At 30.4% G+C, this 12157-nt stretch overlaps 1 protein-coding gene across 1 annotated transcript; it reads left to right on the top strand.

The window, feature by feature from the left end:
- Positions 1–2385: 2385 nt before the first annotated feature.
- LOC132727682 (perlucin-like) lies at positions 2386–6528 on the top strand. The gene is made up of 6 exons (XM_060713250.1): positions 2386–2607; positions 2953–3065; positions 4007–4100; positions 4468–4565; positions 4935–5056; positions 6030–6528. The coding sequence occupies exons 1-6, from the start codon at positions 2493–2495 to the stop codon at positions 6061–6063; spliced, it is 576 nt and encodes a 191-aa protein (XP_060569233.1). The 5' UTR covers positions 2386–2492; the 3' UTR covers positions 6064–6528.
- Positions 6529–12157: the final 5629 nt, after the last annotated feature.

Here is a 12157-nt window from a genome sequence, read left to right as displayed (position 1 = left end):
CTCTCGAAGAATCGATACCAGTCTTGATCAACTTTCACAGTGTCTGCCAAGTCCTTTATTGCTCCAGGAGTCACAGCTCTTATTCCACATCATGGCAACTCTCCAGCTTTTTTTGCAGATGTTTCCCTATGTGCAATGTATGTTATAGACAAGGGCCGGCGATAATTATCTCGAAATGTAAATATTTATTTTATCTAAACAAACTGTTGAAACTCAACATATTACAATTAATTTGTTGTTTTTTAAGTCATATGGCGACACTATAGGTCCGTTTGGTACATGAAGATGTGCGTCTAAGTGCAACGTTTCAGGCTAGATGTTGTCCCGGAGTAGAACCATTAAACATCCATCTGCTAGCTAACTAGACAACCTATATTTGATAATTCCTTTCATCTGTGGCATAATTCGCAGCCACTGTCAGTCTCGTACAGCTTGCATCACAAATAGACTGGTGTTGACTGGTACATTGGTTTGGAAAAGTTAAATACTTACAGCGTGTATCGGTGATAAATTGATACACCCAATTCCGACAGTTAGCGTTGTATCCTCTATTTATCAATTTTAACAGTAGGTGATGGAAACGACACAAAATCGCTGCTTTAAATTAAATGAATTTGTCTATAATAAAATTTCTGTAAAGCGAATAATAATTACGTTGATTAGGCATATTAAAGGAGCTCCACTGAGGTCTGACAGGCAATTTGGTGTCCAAAAAAAATGTAAACAAATTTCCACACAAATCACAATATTATAACTAAATTAACAATAATTTACTTTATAACCAACCCTTAAACAACAAATACGCTAGAAAATTCATTTTTCACATTAGCTTTTGATGCAAAAATAAAAATTAGTTTTTCCAGATATATACATAAGTTACCCTAAATTCATCGGGTATGACTAAAATACGCAACGGAGATTTTTTTGGGGGGCAACGGAGTAACTATTTTCTTAACACTCTAACCTATCGTGTTTATAGAACTTGAGTATAACGAAGAAAACTTGATTGTAGCAATTTTGATGTCTTGAAAAGTTAAACGCCAGCGAAACACACATTTTCTAGACAAATTTTTAAATTTTTAAAATAATGTATGTTTATTTATACCTATATTTATACCTATATTCAACCTATATTTATACTTATATTCAACCAATAGTAAAAATATCTGTTAATTGAGTGAAAGAAATTAAAACAAGTTTGTTTTGATGTTTATTGAAAAGTTTCAATTTCGATATTTTTAAGAATTGGATGAAGACTAATATTATGCATAAGTGATATCTATACTATAACGAGCACAATGTAATTACACCTATAAAAGAAAATTTAAAAGCATGTCTCATTTAATTGTCTTTTTTTTTCGGCGGGAGGGGGGTACGTCGCACAAAAACAGTGTAGGTCATGATGGCGACTCTTCAGCTTTACTGGTGGAAAAAGATCTCAGGTGCGGTTCTTTGCAAAATTGTTTCAGGCACAAACGGCATCTGCGTACAATGAGTGACGTTTCGTAAGCTATCTTGATAGTATCTTGCATACACGTTCCAAACACACTCATGTCGAGCCAGATTGTTACTCTTTTTCGACCCTCTTTAGAAAGTATACCATGTGCTAGTTGCATGAAATAGGTATTAATGAACTATAGTTTTAAATATCTAAATCCAAAACGTAGTAATTTGCTTATCAACAAACATTTAATGCGGATAAATATGCAAGTATGTGTATAAAATGATAAGAATAAAACTACAGATTTATGTAGAAAAGGACATGGATTTTTTTTGTTAAATTTTAATTTTATGCACTAGACACACATAAAAATAATTTACTAGTAAATTTCATGCCTAAATACTCTTTAATATGGCCTGATTCATTTTAAATTTAGCCAGTGCTTTAAGTGTTTTGATCCGAGTTGTAGAGAGAACGATATCGTGGACTAACATGGTGTGTATGCGTGTGATTTTTAATGCTTACAATACTCAAGGCCTTGTTCGTTGTACAAAAGCTATAACGGTATTTTTTTCTGAACGTGTATCAGATAAACTAAGACATAGTACTAAAGTACTGTATTGAATTATATAGAAAGTCATCATTTTTAAGAAATTTATTCATATAAAAATGATTTTTACAAAAAGCTTAGACAATTATCAACTTCGAGCCAAATGCTTTCAACTGATCCTCTTTTAACCAAACTAACAGAAATGTGAAGTGTTACATATTGAGTCTCAATTTCTCATTTGATACGAGAGAAAAAAGAAAAAATCCTGAAAATAACTTTAATTGTGACATACAAACTTCATTTGTCATATCAATTCAGAAAGTCATAGTACAATTTAAATGATGTAAAATAAATTTTTAAATCTCTTTGCACCTTTGTTTATTTAGTTAACTGTTTTGCTGATAACTAATCTTTTAATGTTAAACTTTAACCACTGTCTGTCAAGTTCATGACTAAAAATCTAGCTTCACCGAAAGACTACAAATCAAAAGAAGCAACAAAATGGTCATATCAAAATTATTTAGAACTTTGTGCTTTATTACTTTGTTATCAAAACTTTATGCTGAGCAAAGGAATCATGTAAGTGACTTTCTGAGGAGACATGGACTGGATAGAGGTAAATTTTATCTTAATAGATACTTAAATAAATTTATTAAATAACTGACTATTAATTCGTTTCATTTTCTGATTTCAAAATGTTGTTGTTGTTTTTTTTGTAGCAGTTGCATGAATTGTTCTAAAAACCACATTTACCTCAATACATGTCGACACTTGCTTAGTTGGTTTTAGAAACAGAATGCTTATTGATGCACTGATGCAAAATTGTAAATAATTCCATTTCTTTTCGTCTATTAATCAAATTTAAAGTAGGCATTTTTACATTTATTATTTTACATCGTTACTATCTTATGTAACTATTTTAAAAGATGATCAACTTAAGTAAGAATTTTCAATATTTTAGAAAAACGTCACGCTGACGCTCCAGTATTTACACATTGTCCAAATGGTTACACGAGGCATGACAATTCCTGTTATGTCATTACAGACCGAAAAGCAACTTGGACGGACGCCTATGTGAGTTATCCATATATGTAGAACATAATTGTAATAGTTTTAGTAAACGAATTGTTGATCGATAGTACAAATTAGTTCTATATCATAAAGATTTTAAAATTCATACATTTTCGCCTGTTTCTAAGCCCCGCCTTCTTTTGTTTAAATTTTTGCACATACTACTCTATATAGATCCCATATTATGTGCAAATGTAGCGGGCAATTACTTCAGACAATGCAATTGTACGATATTTTCTAATTCAGGTAGAAGACCTATAGAGAGTTTCGTTCGCTTCCTTTTGCTCAACCTCCCACTAACAAATTTTTACTTGTGTCCTAGCTATAATTAAGATTTCTTTCAATGGTTGTTTCTTATTTTTGTCTGTATTTTATCAATATGTGTTTTCAGTTTTATTTGTATCGACTTAATTTACATGGTATACAACTTTAATTGTGACAAATAACTATGCATGATAACAGATAAAGCTATCAGATTCATTGATATTCAATAATACCTGGTAGTTGATATAATATTAGTAATATAAGACCTGTTTGATATTAACACAATATAAAACAAATTGTCAAATAATCAGATGCTGTGCCAATAAGCTTGGTCCACACAGGTGAAATATTTATTGAATGATATATCACTGAGAGTAAACTATGCCAAATTGAAAGGAAAACAACAAAACAAAACAATTAAACTAAATCTTGATATTTGAATTCTTTTCTATTGGCATGGCTACTCGTTCTATAGTAGTAACACCAACGATTATCCATAACCGTTTAACAATAATTTGTGTTTTGTACTTGAACCTTTTTTGTGTTAGAGATTATAGAAAAAATAACGTTATTAAATTTTGTGTTCTAGAATATGCAGACTGTTTTTAATTTGAACGGTCCATTTCGGACAGACTTCACTGTTGTGTTTGCTAGCCTTCTTAGAGTTAGTATTATTTCAGGTGTTTTGTGAGGCATTCGGTGGACACCTGGCTTATATTGAATCTGAAGGAGAGCAGCACTTTATAACAATATTCCTAAACACAACAGCAAACGGTTTGTTTACGTTTATTGAATTTAACAGAATACGTTCATCGTATAACAGTGTATAAACTTAATAAAACTATTGAACAAGCAATGACTTGAAGAGGTGTGACATGCTTTATGTCTTTATCTTTCTTGACAAGGTGAAATTCTAGGGTGTAGTTAAATTTGAAAATACCTAAAGTAGATTCTCTTTTATTAATTCTATTACGCCTTTAACACCTCCTTTCATTTTGTTGAGTAATGTGGGTACATATATTGTTCAACAATGTCCGAGATTTCAACCTTTACTTTCTATTAATAAACAATAATTTTTTGTTTTTAACATCTGTTCAGTATAAAATATACTAAGCAATACATTACACACTTATCACTTTAGCGGGAAGAGATCACACGACAAATTACTATTGGATTGGAGGGACAGATGCCGTCACTGAGGGCGAGTGGTTGTGGGTACCTGCTGTCAAGCCTGTTAAGGTAAAATGTTCTTATATAATCTGCAAAACTACGGTTTACGTACGGATCTTAAATTGCATGTTTTTAGACATTGTAATATCAAATAATTTATTTTATTACGACGACAAAATAAATGGTTCTCAGTGATTTCAGCATAGTATTTCGAACCTCTTCCTGTATGCAAATGACATGAAAATTGCACAGGATCAGTACCGTAAATATCGGTATTTTTCATAATGCAAATCACATAGCTCAAAGACATATAACGAACACGCGCGCGAACACACACACACACACACACACACACGCACGCACGCACACTAATGAATTGTTTTGTTTATATTTTTACATATGTTTTCAACAGAAACAATTGACAATAATTAATTGCAGTATACCAAGTGGAATCCTGGAGACCCAAGTAGTTTTGTACAAGACTGTATTGCCTTGTATTGGAATGGTGTATGGGATGACGGGACATGTGAAGAGAAACATTACTTCATTTGTGAGATTGAGTAAGTTTAACTTACCAGTTGGTCGTATAAGACCTGTTTTCGTACCAGATTTGTTGTCGTATAAGACCTGTTTTCATACTAGATCTGTTGTCGTATTAAACCTGTTTTCGTATCAGATATGTTGTCGGATACGACCAGTTGTCGTAGCAGATATGTTGTCGTATATGACCTGTTACCTCCAAAGACCATAATCCAGTTCGTTTTGTTAAAATGCTTAATGAAATTATCCGCACTCTAGGACATGATTTTGTTACTGTCTGGTGAATAGTATCCTTTTACAAATGATAATGTGGTCTGGTTAAAACTTGAATAATTAAATATTGCATTGATTGGTGATGCTTTGTACCCAAACATTTTGTTTTTTTACCTTCAAACAGTTCACTGTTTTATTCTATTATTTACATGACTTACCTCGCTATTGGAAACAAAATATTGTTGTAATTTTGTAGCTATAATTTATATCAATATAAAAAATTGAACATTAAATCATATGATTGTTATATACAACACTTAATACTCATAATACATATAAGTGCAAAAGAGTAATAAGCATTACTTTTTGACATATATTCAAACAAACTAGTGTATGCAATATTTTATTTTTCCTTTACATAATGTTAAAAGCACATGAAATTTTAATTTGTTGTCGACTTTGTTCATTAAGCGTTTAATGTGTATGCAACGTTCCTGACTTAATGTTAGTTGAAATAGGGTCTTAAGTATTGTATGAACATATCTACGGATGTTTTCACCATTACCATGATTAAATGAAGCCGATGATGGGGACTATGAATGATAACTTTCCAAAACCATTTATGAAGAGGCCCAATCAAACCGAGTCTGCAACATTTTCAGTTTTGGGCTGTTTCTAGGGATTCCGTTTTTTCTTTATTTTAGGTTCTGTACTTAAAAGGATATGTTTGGTGAATGTGTCATTCATGTAAAATATTAAATAGGTTTACTTACGTTTCAGATTGGAAACAGAAATCAACCAGATAGTTGGCTAGCAGAGAACTCACGATTTTTGTGCTTTCTGGTATATATTTCGTTACATTAGAGCTGATTTATTTCGTAAAAGAATAAATTGCAATTGTTTACTTGTGTTGTTAGTTTATAAAGTCTTAAAGGGTATAAATCTATATTTCCGCTGTCTGTTGATTGTAAGATTATTGTTTTATCAAACCTAAAAAAATCATTAATTATTCATAACTTGTACGATAACGTTTGATGCCATGTATCCAAGTTAGAAAACTGATCATGTGAAGATCTATATTAAATTCCTAGCCTGAATTATGTAACTGGTCCATTTTCTTTTAGCATGTCATATGTACAACTATTATTTTTTATACTGTATAAATGATACATATATTCATTGTTTGACATTGATGCAAATGGACGATGAACAAACTGCTAAAGTCTAAAAGAAATATTCATGCCATTTCTGCTCCATTTGCGCTTAGCATTGAAATAAATAAATTAATTAATTTTAATAAATTTTATTACCATTAATTTTTTGTGTTCATAATTAATAACAGCACCATCTGACTTCATCATCTAGGAGATGACATTATATTGCTATACCTGAATCTCATTTGGTTATAAATCTTTATCTGTCTAGAAGAAGCGACTTTTATCTGTGTGTGACATTTCCAATAAATGTAAATGATTACCAATCTAAATTGTTGCTAAATTCAATAAAACCATCGCAATGATCATACCACAGTTGTAAAGCTAAGTCAGACAATGCTAGGTAAAAGTAAGCAGTGACATAACTGACAATTGTTGCGTATGGATTTCGTTTAACAATTTAAGCATGGGGTTCCTTTACTTCACAGTGTTTTGTGTACAATTAATTGCGAAAACATATTGCTTAAATATAACAATTGGCGTTCTTCTAGAAAGATCGGCTATTTTGGATTTTCCATTTTCCATTAACAGAACAAAAGGTTTAATTGACATAGCAATTAATAAAACACAATATATGCTAAAGGATGTTGCAAATTTAGAGTATATTATTACACCGTGTGATGTTCCAACTTGTGTTGCGTCTAAATGGGGAGCCTTATTCTCTGAGATGTACCATAAATACAAGCCTCATGCTGTGATTGGTCCAGGTATGTGATATATTTGCTAAGTTAATGGATTTTTAATTTCAATATGTTTAAAAGTTTTGAATAGGACGCAAAGTGTCTGGGTTCAAGCGAGCGAAACTGATAAAAACTTTCAAATTGGTGATCATTTGAGTGAGTTGTTATGCATTTTTTAAATTAGGAAATATGTATTACGTGACAAACGTTGCATTAGTCCATGCCAAATGAAGTTAATTACTTAAACTATATTTTTGTTCTATAAAAATAAATGGTCCTATGTACATTAAAAATAATCGATTGTGAAGTTAAAGAAAAAAGGGGGTTAAAATTGTTTAAATGGACAAACTATATATAAAACATTAAATATGTACTCAAAAGAAATAATTATGGTCTGGAAACAATTTTTTATATGGACAGTCATTCGCAATATGGGATATTTGCGAAACTTGTTACAATAGTTTTGATTGGTAAAAGCAAACCCAATTTGACAGCGTTCTTTTTCGGCACGAAAACATTTTTTTATGTTTTTAATATGTTCCGATAGGTTTCGGGTCTTAAAATGTTTTTCAACAGTGTCCATTGTATGGGCACTTTAATTTTGACATTTTGAAATTAATGTATGGCGATTCGCAAGTCAAACAAGTTGTTCACTGTACAATCCGCCCACACATAACATGTTGCCTTTGCTCGGGTCTGGTGGAACGTTTGCAAAAGCATTTGTAGTAAGAATATTGCTTTACATGATTTAATTCAACATATCAGACAATACAAATATAGTGTGTGGAATTTATGTTTATTTATTCTGGCACCGTAATCAACCATATGCCCGATATACATCCGTGTCAATGACGGTCCGCATCAGTTGCTACATCGATGATGTCTTTTTCATGTCAATTTTTCTGCAAGTCCTGTTTTTGTAGGATCACATCCTCTCGAGTTACTTCATCCCTGGTACTTGGGATAACTTGACCTTGTATATATAATATTTGTGTTCATATTTAATTTAATAATGATCTCATTCTCCCATTTTAAAGTTGCAATTGTATTATTTCTATTATTTTGTCTTATGTACATATGTTCATAGCATTACAATGGTTCACTTTACTATATGTCACTTTAATTTGTTTTGTAATGTTTGATGTATTGTTGTTTCCTTGAGGTAACAATATAAACTTGAAACTTGATAACTTTAATACATTTGCCAACAAATGCTAATTGGAAACATCAAGCATTTTTAATTTTCAAATGATTTCTAATTATTCATCTACAGGTTAAGCTGTATATCACATGTCAATAATCCATGTCCATGTTTGGTAGATATCATTATTTGTTATATGCCGTTCAATCATCAATGCCAATGTTTGATAACAATCACGCGTGTCAATATTTTGTGAATCATCATATGTCAATAATTCATGTGTATTGGAGGAAATAATAATAATAAAATTAATTCATAGAAGGAAACACATTAAGAATATACAACATCAATCATATACATGTATATCTTATTTCAATTGTGGCCTTCTAAAATTATTGTAAAACAACCACAATTGAACATGCATATAAGGACAAAAATATTTATCGTGATATTAATAGATATTTATCCAATTTAATAATGTATACAAAATCAATTTGAAATTAATAATCTAAACAGCGTCTGCAATACAGTTATATTGATTGAACATGTTGTGCTAAATTGCTACACGATTTATATTTCTATTTGTTTGTGATTTCTTTAATAGATAATATATATATTAATCACATTTTGGATAAATTGTCATGTTGTTACCATGTTTATAACCTGACTTAATAATAAAGAGTATTGTATTGTATTGTATTGTATCAAGTTTTGTCCCAATAATTAAACATTTTGTAAAGCGATGTTTGCTTAGTTGTTTAGATAATCATCTTTGTTTTCGTTTTCACTTTCTTGTATGTAGAAACATATTCATTTTGCCTTTGTTTCAAAAGTAAGCCATGAAATATTGCCAGAAAAGCATAAACCGTGTAAACACCTAGTATATTACCAAAGAAAAAAAATCTATTCAAGTGAATTGGTTCTTAATTGAAGGTATTCAATACCATAAAATCATGTTGATAGTATTTAGTATCATACGTGACCACAAACCACACAGGAATTATATATTGGTGATATAAATGAATGCTAGATACAAGATCCGATATTACATATTCATATATAGCAGATAATACATTTTCTATAACAAAGTATTATTCTTCATCATATAACTGGTCATACTAAATCATACGAAAGCCTAACAGTATATTGTCTTTTCGTATGGGAGACTATTAATTTTATAAAGTAACTAAATAGTTTAAACATTCTAAGAAAAAAAAAAGATTCCCCCAGATCGGTTAAATAAGAATTGATAAGAGAATATCGCATATAACGATTGATTGATATTTATTCTATAATAAAGATCAGTGTCATACACAACCATATATTATTACATGTACATGGCAATATTGTATCAGCCGAGAGCTGTCTTATAAAAAAGAAACAGTTTAATTAACAGGGGTTAAATTGTCGTCTACACCTGCGTTTGTCTCATTATAAAAACAGCTGTATAGCACAAGTTGACCATCTATTAATTATACGTTATAATCTAAACAAAACCCGCAGTATCGTAACATTTATTTGTTGTATAGGAGCCAAACACACTAAAGATTCAAAATATTACTTTATAATACGAAATGAGTTAAAAATAGTTTTAAAACAGTATATTCATGCAAAGATTGTATTGTTCTATCTGTTTGATGAGTCTTTCTTAACAACATTTTTTTCATGCTATTGAAAACGCATAAGGAGGCATATCAATAAAACATGCATTTATCTGTCATATTTATACAGTTATTACTCGCAACATGAACATAAATGTTTTAATGCGACTACAATTGCAGGAAATTAATCATTTTAGTAGCAGTACGGATTTAAATTTTGATTGTTTACGAGTGTCATCATAAAATTAAGCATCAACAACATAAAAAAAACCATTTAATAACATTTAATACAGTCGGGAATCATCATAATTCTTTAATTTTACCATAAGGTTGAACTCACACAAATATAATTACTACTAAAAATACGATCATGTTTCCATTAGAACTAATTTACAATAGTATTATTTCCTTGTGGCGAAGGTGTTACGGGTTGAGACATCATAATTGCAGCCTACGTTTAACACTTCGTCATTGTAAGATGGTTTGAATTATTTGAGTAAATGTATCTCCTAGCACTGGCAGGTGAGGTGGTTTTGATTCCTTGTATTGCTTGTAACACCTGAGGTAAGCCAAAATCATTTTTCCTTGTCCGGTGCTATATGACCTAAACTGTTATGTTGTGCCGACAAATAAAAAAACAAACAAGAAAACAAAAACCAAAACAAAAAATATCAGGAAAAAAACAAAACAAAAACACAACAACAACAAACAAAACTATGAACATCTTTAGAATATCAGTATAAAAGGTTGTCTCAAATACGTTAATGTTTATCAACCTTCAGCCTGCTAATGAGAGCAGTGCAAGATCACCATCGCAATTTTTTTTTTTTTTTTTTTAATTTAGAAAAAATTAATTTAAAATTTTAAATTTTTTTTTTTTTTTTTTTTAAATTAAAAAAAATTTTTTTTTTTTTTTAAAAATTTTTTTTTTTAATAAAAAAAAAATTTTTTTTTAAAAAAATTTTTTTTTAAAAAAAAAAAATTATTTTTTTTTTTTTTTTTTTTTTTACTGCGGTCTAATCATGGTTTGCACTGTATTATATATTTAGTTAATAAATATTTTGTAATTTTTACCTAACATTGTCTTGGTCAGATTGAAAGAGGTAAACGTCTATATAATATATTTAGCGAGGTAGGAGTTAAAGCAAAAAAAAAAATGATTAAAAAAGTCAAATAACCAAATAATATTATGTTTAGTGATGATATTTGATGTGAATTTTTCACGCAATTCATCTTTCCTTCGTCATACATACGCATACTTCTTTTTCGTTCGATCAAAATCATTTATTGATAAAACACATGTCGGGTCTGTGTCCGTTCATGTTTAAACACGTGGCATTTTTGTTACGAAACACCAGTTTGTGCTAAATTTAGCAGAAACAAAATCATTACCAAAAGGAATTAGTACATTTCGCCATAAACTTTATCTCATTCCAGCTACAACACATGTTGTACCCAAATGACTCTAATGTACAAGATACCTTTATTATTCTCATGGAATAAAATGAAACTAATGAATCTAACGAAACATAAAAGACGGAAACATTTTCTGCCTATAAAAAGGATATTTGTCTTGATTATAAAATCACGGTTAAATAAAGTCATCCAAGGGAACAGTTCAATGTACGATAATTGAGACAAAGCCTATCTGAAATTTACAGCTCAGTGAAGATAAGGTTCACTGTCACAGCGTTGTTTATTGTTAAATGTTTTGAAACATGACAATCTGGTTAACGATATCATTACAAAATAGTGTTGGTTATGGTGAGGATTAAGTCGTACGAATAAGCTTTATCATTCAATTTATTAGATGTAACAGTGTATTTCAATAAACATAACAACAACAAGAATAGCATAGATGGGCAATATAGAGTAAAATACATCTCAAGCTTAAAATAGAGAAATAGAGAAAAGAATTTCTTAGAGAACGCCCAAAACGGCAAATTTGAAAACGTTCCAGGCTTGGTTTGATTGAGTCTGTACATGGACAGAAGTGGTATTTGCAAGCTACCGTCGACTCTCCCTAGCACTGGCTGAAGTATATTATTCAATATTTAAACATGAAAACGGTACAATTTTGAATTCAGAAACATCCGCAGATGTGTTCATAAGGATGTTATTGTTGAACCTTCCATGAAACACTTTAATGCCTTTCATTTAAAAGCGGCGTATGGTCCACATTCAAAAGGAAGTGGTACCCTAAATGAGTAAACAATGGAAAGAACTGAACAAGATGGAATTTTTAAAGGTGTTCAGAGGTTATGGAGCCTAT

Source organism: Ruditapes philippinarum, unplaced genomic scaffold (genome assembly GCF_026571515.1).
Source record: "Ruditapes philippinarum isolate M1 unplaced genomic scaffold, ASM2657151v2 ctg3267_1_1_1_1, whole genome shotgun sequence".
Taxonomy (NCBI): Eukaryota; Metazoa; Mollusca; class Bivalvia; order Venerida; family Veneridae; genus Ruditapes; species Ruditapes philippinarum.
Note: the sequence above shows the minus strand (reverse complement) of the source record. Positions and strands in the feature narration are given on the sequence as shown.